Source organism: Lissotriton vulgaris, chromosome 5, assembly GCF_964263255.1.
Source record: "Lissotriton vulgaris chromosome 5, aLisVul1.2, whole genome shotgun sequence".
Classification (NCBI taxonomy): domain Eukaryota; kingdom Metazoa; phylum Chordata; class Amphibia; order Caudata; family Salamandridae; genus Lissotriton; species Lissotriton vulgaris.
The window spans coordinates 2,033,432,661-2,033,446,139 of NC_141693.1; the positions used below are offsets into that span (position 1 = coordinate 2,033,432,661).

Below are 13,479 nucleotides of genomic sequence, written 5' to 3' on the forward strand. Positions count from 1 at the left end.
GTAAAAACAAAGGCACATTGAAATACAAATACAAACCCCTCCATTAGGCCAAAGGTGGAATATTGTGATGAAACTCAAGTAGACAAGATATAGTTCATAAATGATTTATTCCACCTTATTTGCAGGTTAGTAAATCCAATGAGAGCAGCAGCCCCGCCAGGAGCCGCAGCCGCTGCTGCTCAGCCCATACGCAACTCACACTCCTCACCGCACAGGTTCCCAAGCATTCCATTCATCACCACCACCCCAACATTCCACACAATCCATCCATCAACATTCCACACATTCCATCCATCAACATACCACACATTCCATCCATCAACATTCCACACATTCCATCCATCAACATTCCACACATTCCATCCACCAACATTCCACACATTCTATCCATCAACATGCCACACATTGAAATGAATGAAATGAAATGAAAATGCGTCTTATAAAGCGCGAAATAGTTGCCCGGAGGCATCCAAGCGCTAAGATTGCACGATGTTCTAAGCAGTGAAACCAATTGACACAGAGAGAATTTATTTTTTTTATTTATTAAACAGAAAAGTTTTCAAGTGTTTCCTGAAGGAAGTCAGATCTGGATTAGACCTTAGTTGAAGGGGTAAGCTGTTCCACAGCTTAGCAGCATTCAAGGAAAAGGAACGGCCTCCTGATCTAGCCCGGTTAACTTTGGGCACCGTAGCCAGGAAGGCACTAGCTGAGCGCAGCGGTCTGCTAGGGAGGTATGGGGTGATTAAGGGACGATTAATCAGAGGGCCAGTTGACCAGAATGACTGGTGGGCAATACAAAGGGATTTAAAAGCAATCCTGTCTCTCATGGGAAGCCAATGCAATCTTGTTAATCCAGGTTTAGCGGAGGACCTACGAGGGATTTGAAGTAGAGTCCAGGCTGCACAATTTTGGATCACTTGTAGCTTCCGCAATGTGAAGTCATGGGCTCCAAAATAGAGAGCATTTCCGAAATCCAACTAGAGTGGATCAGTCCCTTTACAACAATTTGCTTCGCTTGGAAAGGTAACAGGGGGAGAATCTTCCTCAGCATTCTAATAATACCGAAACAGGTAGCAGACAATTTAACAGCCTGGTGGTCTAGCGTTAGAGCCCTGTCCAACCAGATGCCCACGCTCTTAATGGTATCTTTTGGTACTGGTGGGGGTCCCAAACAGGCCGGCCAGATGGAGTTCAGCGAGGTCGGGCCGAGCGTCCCAGCATCATAACCTCTGTCTTGCCTCCATTAAGTTTGAGGCAAGACAGGGTCATCCAGCTGTTCGCTCAGACAGCCAGCCAAGTCTACTGTGGCCGTGGGGTCCTCAGCACGCGTCAGAGAGATCACCAGCTGGGCATCGTCCGCATAGGTAACGATCTTAATACCATATGAACGGACGATACCCGCCAGTGGCCTCATAGACATTAAACAATGTCCGGCTGAGCGAGGAGCCCTGCGGGACTCCACAGCTCAATGGTCTGCTGGTTGAGATGGTGTTTCCCTCGAAAACCTGGAATGTTCTATTGGACAAGAATGACCTGAGCCACTTCAGTGCTCCTCCTCGGATCCCGATATCATGGAGACGCTGCAATAGGATCTCGTGGTTCACAGTGTCAAAAGCGGCACTCAGATCGAGGAGGATGACTGCCACCGATCCTCCGCGATCCAAGATGCCTCTTGTTCCTTCCAGAACTGACAACAAAGCTGATCCTGTCCCATGTTTGGGGCGAAAACCGGTTTGTGATGGATCGAGCAGTTGATGGTTTTCCAGAAAATTGGTTAAAAGGTTGTCAATATATTTTTCCGGTATCTTGCTGATCCAGGGGAGCAGGGAAATGGGACGGTAGTTGTTAAAGTCATTCATGTCCATATTAGGTTTCTTTGCGTGTGCCCTCACCCGTGCCTGTTTCCATGCTGGTGGAACCATGTTGGTGGAAATTGAGGCATTAAGTACCTCCAAGATGACCGGGAGGATAATGTGATTAACTGCCTTTAAGGAGCTCGGAGGGGCAGGGTCACTAGGAGAGCCCGATTTGACCTGCGCCGTTAAAGTGGCCAGAAGGTGCAAGTGAAGCAAAGGAAACTCATCCAACACGGGTGACGAGTTGTCTGTAATATCCTGCTTGAGATGCTCCTGGATGTCAGCGGAGGCATTAGGGGAAATGATTGGGAAGGATGAGTAAATAAGATCCACTTTTTTGTAAAAGAAATCGGCTAACTCGTTGCATCGGACTCGTAAGTCATCACTATTTATAGCGGACTGGGGAAGTTTAGTGAGACATTTTACGATCCTATAGATCTCCTTAGGATTCGAGCTGGCTTCAGAAATTTTTTGTGAGTAGTACTGGGTTTGCGCTTTCTTTATTTCAGTCTTATAGTCCCTAATTGATTTCCTATACAAAATGTTGTCTGGGTCAGTATAGGCCAAGCGCCATTTCCTCTCTAGCCGTTTGCAGTTACGTTTAATATCCCTGAGCTCCTCCGAGTACCAAGGAGCCGAGGTCCTAGATCTCTTTGCCCGAGTTGTCTTGGTTGGGAGTATGGTGTTCAGCGTTCTTGTTATCCAATTGCTAAATTCCTCGTTAGCTAACAAAGGATCTGCACTAATCGATGGTATAGTGGTTTGTAGCTCGTCTGTCCATTTCTCTAATGGAAGTTTGGACCAGTTTCGGGCGTCCCGTGATCCTGGCATCAAAGCAGGGGGTTTGTGCGTGTGCCAGGGTAAAAGGACTAAACAATGGTCTGTCCATGGAAGCACGATGGGATGTTCTACCTCTAGATCTGGGCAATTACTGAATATAGGATCAAGCAAGTGCCCTTTCACATGTGTGGAGGATCGGACAAGCTGCAATAACTGCAGTGCGGACAGATCGGCGATGAGCTTTTGCACCGTATAATCGCCCGGATCCTCAAAATGCATGTTTAGATCTCCCAGTAATGTATTATTGGCAGAGGTGGAGGCTAGGTCTGCAGCGGCCGAAGGTAGAGAATATGCAAACTGTCTAAGCGGAACCGGAGGGCGATAGATCAGTGCTCCAGCAAAGTTAGTGTTGGGCGAGAGTTCCAGACTGAAGGACAAGCTTTCACAGTCTAAAAAGGGGCTAGGGAAGCAGCGGCAAGAGTAGGTGTCTTTGAATATTGCTAGACCGCCTCCTTTTCCCGAGGAGTGATCTAACCTTGCTATTTGGTATCCTTGAGGCAGAGCTTGTATTATGTCAGGCTCTGAAGACGGAGTTAGCCATGTCTCAGTAAGAAATACTATATCTGGCGTGAGCTCGTCGAATAGCAGAGATAATTCTATTTGGTGCTTGGGTAAGGACCTACAATTAAGAAGGAACATCTTAAAGGAATGCTGAGGTCTCGAGAAAGGAGTGGCTTTGAGAAGAGAATAGCAGTGCGGACATTGGATGGCCAACTTCAAGGGATGGTAGAAATGGTTGCATGCTGTCTTAGCAAGTGATCTTAGGTTCAACAGTTCACTGGAGCTGTATCCCTTTGGGTTTCCTGGTGGAGGGGCAGGGGTTACGGCCCCTGGTCCCGTGTGGTCGCGGACGGGCGCAGACGGGCTTGCCTTAGGCGCGCAAGCGGCGCGCCCGCTGCGCCCGTCCGCTGCGCTTCTGGAGGAAGCACATTTCTATAGGGGGTGGTCGGGGCGTGGCCTCGTGTGAGTGGGCGGGGCCTGTGGTCAGGCCCGGTGATGGCACCGAGGAGTGATTCCCTCGCCCGCAGCAGCGTTTACCTCGGCTGCGCAGGGGTACCTGAGAGAGAGAGCGCCCAGAAGTGCAAAGAGCAGGGTAGGGAATGGTATCTAAAAACAATTTAAAAGTTTCAAGAGATATTTTTAAAATAATGCTACACACAACAAACAATGCTCCCGGCTGTGCCTCAGGAGTGTGTCACGATCTAAGATGACACATTCTATCCATCAACATTCTATTCATCACCACCCCAACATGCCACACATTCCATCCATCAACATGCCACACATTCCATCCATCAACATGCCACACATTCCATCCATCAACATGCCACACATTCCATCCATCAACATGCCACACATACCATCCATCAACATGCCACACATTCCATTCATCAACATTCCACACATTCCATCCATCAACATTCCACACATTCCATCCATCAACATTCCACACATCCATCTACATTCCATCCATCAACATGCCACACATTCTATCCATCAACATTCCATTCATCACCACCCCAACATGCCACACAATCCATCCATCAACATGCCACACATTCCATCCATCAACATGCCACACATCCATCAACATTCCACACATTCCATCCATCAACATGCCACACATTCTATCCATCAACATTCCATTAATCACCACCCCAACATGCCACACATTCCATCCATCAACATGCCACACATTCCATCCATCAACATTCCACACATTCCATCCATCAACATGCCACACATTCTATCCATCAACATTCCATTCATCACCACCCCAACATGCCACACATTCCATCCATCAACATGCCACACATTCCATCCATCAACATGCCACACGTCCATCAACATTCCACACATTCCATCCATCAACATGCCACACATTCTATCCATCAACATTCCATTAATCACCACCCCAACATGCCACACATTCCATCCATCAACATGCCACACATTCCATCCATCAACATGCCACACATTCCATCCATCAACATTCCACACATTCCATCCATCAACATTCCACACATCCATCAACATTCCATCCATCAACATGCCAAACATTCTATCCATCAGCATTCCATTCATCACCACCCCAACATGCCACACATTCCATCCATCAACATGCCACACATTCCATCCATCAACATGCCACACATTCCATCCATCAACATGCCACACATTCCATCCATCAACATGCCACACATTCCATCCATCAACTTTCCATCCATCAACATGCCATACATTCCACCCATCAACATGCCACACATTCCATCCATCAACATTCCACACATTCCATTCATCAACATGCCACACATTCCATCCATCAACATGCCACACATTCCATTAATCACAAATATCCCAACAGTCCACACATTCATCAACATTCCATCACCAGCACCCCAAGAGCACCGCGGGGCGCTCCTGGGCTTGCTGTCTTGTTCTAAGAGTCCCGGGGCTGAGACGGCCTCAGGGTCTCACCCCACGCGTGCTACTGTCTGAGACTTCCATCTCATGGCGAGAGCTGCTGCCTCTCTCCAGGTGTGGCAGGGACAGCCTCGCCTCTCTTCCTAAAGCGCCTCGACACACCCAGGCAGCTGGTTGAAGCGCACTGGTCCGGCTTCGAAGCCAGGGGTGGGATGACAGCTCTGCAGCTCATGTCAAGAACTCTCTTCCAGGGGGGGGGGGGGGGGGGTGAATGATGCATGCAAGCTCGGCCAGGGCCAGGCCTCTGCCCTCTGACATCTGACCTTCCTTTTCCTCGTTTCCTGCCCAGCTGCTGACACTTCCTGGCAGGCTCAGCATTTTTTTATTTTATTTATTTATGCATTTTTATAAAGTGCGGACTTTACCCGAAGGCGTCAGAGGCTTCACAGTAGGAACAGAACTGAAACATGAGAACATTACAAGTGAACAAATTACGAAAGCAAACGTTGTTACATGAGGCAAAAGTGACAATCGTGAGCAAACAAATACAAGAGGTAGCAAACGGTGCAAAACAGAAGGAAAAGTGACATGTGTGCAGGTTACAAAAGCGCACAAAGTACAAGTAGAGGTATTAGACTGCAATAAATGGAGGACACTCAAAACACACGAACAAACGTTACGTAGGCAATGGTGACATGTGCATGTTACAAAAGAGAACCAGACACAGGTAGAAGGGTAATACTGCAATAAATGGCAGAACACACTGGGAAGGCACTTCCATAGTCATGGAGAAAAGGATTCTCTATAAAGGAAGGTCTTCCTTCAGATAATAGAGAGGGCGTGAAATAAATCTGGAGCCGCCTTTGGAGGAGGAGAACTTTGAGGTCAGTTTTGAAGGCCTGGGAGGAGGCGGTGGTCCGGAGCTGGGGCGAAGTGAGTTCCATATTCTCACTGCGTTGCCCGAGAAGGATTGGGCCAACATGCCCCATGTTTCCATTCAGGATGTCCTGTGGGGGGATTGAGGGGGGGACGAGGGGGGGTCACGGGTCAGCATCCGAGAGGCTTTGATAAGAGGGAGTCTTCATCAGGTCTGAACACACGAGCATCATCCATGTCTGAAGACACGGGCACCATCCATGTCTGAACACACGGGCACACCATCCATGTCTGAACACACACGGGCACCATCCATGTCTGAACACACACGGGCACCATCCATGTCTGAACACGCGGGCACACCATCCATGTCTGAACACACACGGGCACCATCCATGTCTGAACACACGGGCGCACCATCCATGTCTGAACACACGGGCACCATCCATGTCTGAACACACGGGCACCATCCATGTCTGAACACACACGGGCACCATCCATGTCTGAACACACGCGGGCACACCATCCATGTCTGAACACACACGGGCACCATCCATGTCTGAACACACGGGCGCACCATCCATGTCTGAACACACGGGCACCATCCATGTCTGAACACACGGGCACCATCCATGTCTGAACACACGGGCACCATCCATGTCTGAACACAAGGGTACCAACCATGTCTGAAGACACTGGCACCATACATGTCTGAAGACACGGGCAGCATCCATGTCTGAAGACACGGGCAGCATCCATGTCTGAAGACACGGGCAGCATCCATGTCTGAAGACACGGGCAGCATCCATGTCTGAACACACGGGCAGCATCCATGTCTGAACACACGGGCAGCATCCATGTCTGAACACACGGGCAGCATCCATGTCTGAACACACTGGCAGCATCCATCCATGTCTGAACACACGGGCACCATCCATGTCTGAACACACGGGCACACCATCCATGTCTGAACACACGGGCATACCATCCATGTCTGAACACACGGGCATACCATCCATGTCTGAACACACGGGCAGCATCCATGTCTGAACACACGAGCAGCATCCATGTCTGAACACACGGGCAGCATCCATCCATGCCTGAACACACGGGCAGCATCCATCCATGTCTGAACACACAGGCACTATCCATGTCTGAACACACGGGCACACCATCCATGTCTGAACACACGGGCACACCATCCATGTCTGAACACACGGGCAGCATCCATGTCTGAACACACAGGCAGCATCCATGTCTGAACACAGGGGCAGCATCCATCCATGTCTGAACACACGGGCAGCATCCATCCATGTCTGAACACACGGGCAGCATCCATCCATGTCTGAACACACGGGCAGCATCCATCCATGTCTGAACACACGGGCAGCATCCATGTCTGAACACACGGGCAGCATCCATCCATGTCTGAACACACGGGCAGCATCCATCCATGTCTGAACACACGGGCAGCATCCATCCATGTCTGAACACACGGGCAGCATCCATCCATGTCTGAACACACGGGCAGCATCCATCCATGTCTGAACACACGGGCAGCATCCATCCATGTCTGAACACACGGGCAGCATCCATCCATGTCTGAACACACGGGCAGCATCCATCCATGTCTGAACACACGGGCAGCATCCATCCATGTCTGAACACACGGGCACACCATCCATGTCTGAGAAACGCCTGTTGTGTCTGCAGTGACAGCAATGTCCCAGATGACAGCATGGCCGTCCTTTCCTAGCTGACAGTCCTCCCTAGAGGGTGGCAAGGGGTCTAGTGATCAGGGGAGGAGCAGTGTCACTTACCTTGGAATAGGTTTTTCCGCCCTTCAGTTCCTGCAACAAAAACAGGAAAAGTGAGTCATTTCCACTGAGACCACAGAGCCTTCCCCCCAAACTCCGCCAACAAACTAACTGTACATGCCAAACTCAAACCTCTGCACCCCAAACCTGCCTCTGGACAGACCCTGTGATCACCACACCCAGGCCCACAGTCGAATTGAACCCAATTCTTGAGTCAGCACACCTCCAAACTTACTAACCCACAGTTACCTAACCCACTTGAGTCAGCACACCTCCATACTTATCCAAACCAGTTATCTAACCAGCTTGGGTCAGCACACCTCCAAACTTATCTAACCCACAGTTATCTAACCCACTTGAGTCAGCACACCTCCAAACTTATCTGACCCGAAGTTATCTAATCCACTTGAGTCAGCACACCTCCAACCTTATCTAACCCAGTTATCTAACCCACTTGAGTCAGCACACCTCCAACCTTATCTAACCCAGTTATCTAACCCACTTGAGTCAGCACACCTCCAAACTTATCTAACCCACAGTTATCTAATCCACTTGAGTCAGCACACCTCCAAACTTATCTGACCCACAGTTATCTAACCCATTTGTCTCAGCACACCTCCAAACTTATCTAACACACTTGAGGCAGCACACCTCCAAACTTATCTAACACACAGTTATCTAACCAGCTTGAGTCAGCACACCTCCAACCTTATCTAACCCAGTTATCTAACCCACTTGAGTCAGCACTCCTCCAAACTTATCTAACCCACAGTTATCTAATCCACTTGACTCAGCACACCTCCAAACTTATTTGACCCACGGTTATCTAACCCATTTGTCTCAGCACACCTCCAAACTTATCTAACACACTTGAGGCAGCACACCTCCAAACTTATCTAACACACAGTTATCTAACCAGCTTGAGTCAGCACACCTCCAACCTTATCCAACCCAGTTATCTAACCAGCTTGAGTCAGCACTCCTCCAAACTTATCTAACCCACAGTTATCTAATCCACTTGACTCAGCACACCTCCAAACTTATCTGACCCACAGTTATCTAACCCATTTGTCTCAGCACACCTCCAAACTTATCTAACACACTTGAGGCAGCACACCTCCAAACTTATCTAACACACAGTTATCTAACCAGCTTGAGTCAGCACACCTCCAACCTTATCCAACCCAGTTATCTAACCAGCTTGAGTCAGCACTCCTCCAAACTTATCTAACCCACAGTTATCTAATCCACTTGACTCAGCACACCTCCAAACTTATCTGACCCACAGTTATCTAACCCATTTGTCTCAGCACACCTCCAAACTTATCTAACACACTTGAGGCAGCACACCTCCAAACTTATCTAACACACAGTTATCTAACCAGCTTGAGTCAGCACACCTCCAACCTTATCCAACCCAGTTATCTAACCAGCTTGAGTCAGCACACCTCCAAACTTATCTAACCCACAGTTATCTAATCCACTTGACTCAGCACACCTCCAAACTTATGTAACCCACAGTTATCTAACCCACTTTAGTCAGCAGACCTCCAAACTTATCTAACACACTTGAGGCAGCACACCTCCAAACGTATCTAACACACAGTTATCTAACCAGCTTGAGTCAGCACACCTCCAACCTTATCCAAACCAGTTATCTAACCAGCTTGAGTCAGCACACCTCCAAACTTATCTAACCCACAGTTATCTAATCCACTTGACTCAGCACACCTCCAAACTTATGTAACCCACAGTTATCTAACCCACTTTAGTCAGCAGACCTCCAAACTTACTAAACCAGTTATCTAACCCAGTTGAGTCAGCACCCCTCCAAACGTATCTAACCCACAGTCTTAACTGAACACCACCCGCCCTGCCCTCATACCTCACAGTACATAACAAGCCCTGCCCTCATACTCTCAGAGCCCCACAGCAGGAAGGAGGGCTCCGTGACCTCATGTAAGCATGGAGGGACCTCAGAGCCCCACTGCAGGAAGGAGGGCTCCGTGACCTCATGTAAGCATGGAGGGACCTCAGAGCCCCACTGCAGGAAGGAGGGCTCCGTGACCTCATGTAAGCATGGAGGGACCTCAGAGCCCCACTGCAGGAAGGAGGGCTCCGTGACCTCATGTAAGCACGGAGGGGCCTCAGCGCCCCACAGCAGAAAGGAGGGCTCTGTGACCTCATGTAAGCATGGAGGGACCTCAGAGCCCCACAGCAGGAAGGAGGGCTCTGTGACCTCATGTAAGCATGGAGGGACCTCAGAGCCCCACAGCAGAGCTGCTCTGGGAAGGAAGGAGGGTTCAGTGACCGCATGTAAGCACGGAGGGACCTCAGAGCCCCACAGCAGAGCTGCGCTGGGAAGGAAGGAGGGTTCAGTGACCGCATGTAAGCATGGAGGGACCTCAGACCACACAGCAGCGCTGCCCCTGGAAGGAAGGGGGGCTCCGTGACCTCATGTAAGCACGGAGGGACCCTCAGCAGCGCTGCCCCTGGAAGGAAGGAGGGCTCAGTGACCTCATGTAAGCATGGAGGGACCTCAGAGCCCCACAGCAGGAGGGAGGGCTCAGTGACCTCATGTAAGCATGGAGGGACCTCAGATCCCCACAGCAGGAAGGAGGGCTCAGTGACCTCATGTAAGCACGGAGGGACCTCAGAGCCCGACAGCAGAGCTGCGCTGGGAAGGAAGGGGGGCTTCTTGACCTCATGTAAACACGAAGGGGCCCTCAGCAGCGCTGCCCCTGGAAGGAAGGAGGGCTCAGTGACCTCATGTAAGCATGGAGGGACCTCAGAGCCCCACAGCAGGAAGGAGGGCTCTGTAACCTCATGTAAGCACTAAGGGGCCCTCAGAGCCCCACAGCACCGCTGCCCCTGGAAGGAAGGAGGGCTCTGTAACCTCATGTAAGCACGGAGGGGCCCTCAGAGCCCCACAGCACCGCTGCCCCTGGAAGGAAGGAGGGCTCTGTAACCTCATGTAAGCACGGAGGGGCCCTCAGAGCCCCACAGCACCGCTGCCCCTGGAAGGAAGGAGGGCTCAGTGACCTCATGTAAGCACGGAGGGGCCCTCAGTGCCCCACAGCAGGAAGAAGGGTCCAGTGACCTTATGTAAGCACAGAGGGGCCCTCAGAGCCCCACAGCACCGCTGCCCCTGGAAGGAAGGAGGGCTCTGTAACCTCATGTAAGCACGGAGGGGCCCTCAGAGCCCCACAGCACCGCTGCCCCTGGAAGGAAGGAGGGCTCTGTAACCTCATGTAAGCACGGAGGGGCCCTCAGAGCCCCACAGCACCGCTGCCCCTGGAAGGAAGGAGGGCTCTGTAACCTCATGTAAGCACGGAGGGGCCCTCAGAGCCCCACAGCACCGCTGCCCCTGGAAGGAAGGATGGCTCCGTGACCTCATGTAAGCACGGAGGGACCTCAGAGCCCCACAGCAGGAAGGAGGGTCCAGTGACCTCATGTAAGCATGGAGGGACCTCAGAGCCCCACAGCAGGAAGGAGGGCTCCGTGACCTCATGTAAGCACGTAGGGGCCGTTAGAGCCCCACTGCAGGAAGGAGGGCTCAGTGACCTCATGTAAGCATGGAGGGACCTCAGACCCCACAGCAGCGCTGCCCCTGGAAGGAAGGGGGGCTCCGTGACCTCATGTAAGCACGGAGGGACCCTCAGCAGCGCTGCCCCTGGAAGGAAGGAGGGCTCAGTGACCTCATGTAAGCATGGAGGGACCTCAGAGCCCCACAGCAGGAAGGAGGGCTCCGTGACCTCATATAAGCACGGAGGGACCTCAGAGCCCCACAGCAGAGCTGCGCTGGGAAGGAAGGAGGGTTCAGTGACCGCATGTAAGCATGGAGGGACCTCAGACCACACAGCAGCGCTGCCCCTGGAAGGAAGGGGGGCTCTGTGACCTCATGTAAGCACGGAGGGACCTCAGAGCCCCACAGCAGGAGGGAGGGCTCTGTAACCTCATGTAAGCACGGAGGGGCCCTCAGAGCCCCACAGCAGAGCTGCGCTGGGAAGGAAGGAGGGCTCCGTGACCTCATGTAAGCACGGAGGGACCCTCAGCAGCGCTGCCCCTGGAAGGAAGGAGGGCTCAGTGACCTCATGTGAGCACGGAGGGACCTCAGAGCCCCACAGCAGGAGGGAGGGCTCTGTAACCTCATGTAAGCACGGAGGGGCCCTCAGAGCCCCACAGCAGAGCTGCTCTGGGAAGGAAGGAGGGTTCAGTGACCGCATGTAAGCACGGAGGGACCTCAGAGCCCCACAGCAGAGCTGCGCTGGGAAGGAAGGAGGGTTCAGTGACCGCATGTAAGCATGGAGGGACCTCAGACCACACAGCAGCGCTGCCCCTGGAAGGAAGGGGGGCTCCGTGACCTCATGTAAGCACGGAGGGACCCTCAGCAGCGCTGCCCCTGGAAGGAAGGAGGGCTCAGTGACCTCATGTAAGCATGGAGGGACCTCAGAGCCCCACAGCAGGAGGGAGGGCTCAGTGACCTCATGTAAGCATGGAGGGACCTCAGATCCCCACAGCAGGAAGGAGGGCTCAGTGACCTCATGTAAGCACGGAGGGACCTCAGAGCCCCACAGCAGAGCTGCGCTGGGAAGGAAGGAGGGTTCAGTGACCGCATGTAAGCATGGAGGGACCTCAGACCACACAGCAGCGCTGCCCCTGGAAGGAAGGGGGGCTCCGTGACCTCATGTAAGCACGGAGAGACCCTCAGCAGCGCTGCCCCTGGAAGGAAGGAGGGCTCAGTGACCTCATGTAAGCATGGAGGGACCTCAGAGCCCCACAGCAGGAGGAAGGGCTCAGTGACCTCATGTAAGCATGGAGGGACCTCAGAGCCCCACAGCAGGAGGGAGGGCTCAGTGACCTCATGTAAGCATGGAGGGACCTCAGAGCCCCACAGCAGGAGGGAGGGCTCAGTGACCTCATGTAAGCACAGAGGGGCCTCAGAGCCCCACAGCAGCGCTGCCCCTGGAAGGAAGGGGGGCTCTGTGACCTCATGTAAGCACGGAGGGGCCCTCAGAGTCCCAGAGCAGGAAGGAGGGCTCCCTGACCTCATGTAAGCACGGAGGGGCCCTCAGTGCCCCACAGCAGGAAGGAGGGTCCAGTGACCTTATGTAAGCACAGAGGGGCCCTCAGAGCCCCACAGAAGGAAGGAGGGCTCAGTGACCTTATGTAAGCACGGAGGGGCCCTCAGTGCCCCACAGCAGGAAGGAGGGTCCAGTGACCTTATGTAAGCATGGAGGGTCCCCTGGAAGTGACTTACCTTTCGCACAGAGACGCGACAGGCGCAGGGGTCAAGCACGCCTGTGGCAGGGTTGGCGCTCATTTTACAGATGAAGGAGAACTTGTTGCTCTTCCAACGCACACAGTTTTCTTGAACCTCATCCCTGCAGAGAGGAAAGAACATGGTGAGCAAGAAGGACCGACCACCCCCCCTCCATCACATGTCCATGTTTGTAGCACATGCGCCAGAATCACCGCAGCCACCCAGCGCGAGCCTGTAGGAACTGCTGCAGGAAGAGATCTGAAGCTTCCAACCTGCGGATGACACCCCCTGTTCGACAGAACCCCTATAGGCTCGCACTTCCCTCGCATCCCTCTAGCCTCGCACCCCTTAAGGCTCGCACCCCTATAGCCTCGCACCCCTATAGCCCTGCACCCCTATAGCC

The 13,479-nt window shown here is 52.4% G+C and overlaps 1 protein-coding gene across 1 annotated transcript in view; it reads right to left on the bottom strand.

Annotated features, from left to right (window-relative positions):
* EEIG1 (estrogen-induced osteoclastogenesis regulator 1) overlaps positions 1-13,479 on the bottom strand; it is a 327,766-nt gene that overhangs the window by 189,711 nt on the left and 124,576 nt on the right. Inside the window, exons 3-4 of the mRNA XM_086924949.1 lie at positions 13,074-13,197; positions 7,817-7,846 (exon numbers count right to left, since the gene is read on the bottom strand). Of these exons, the coding sequence (XP_086781075.1) occupies positions 7,817-7,846; positions 13,074-13,197 (154 nt within the window). The remainder of the gene's footprint in view (positions 1-7,816; positions 7,847-13,073; positions 13,198-13,479) is intronic.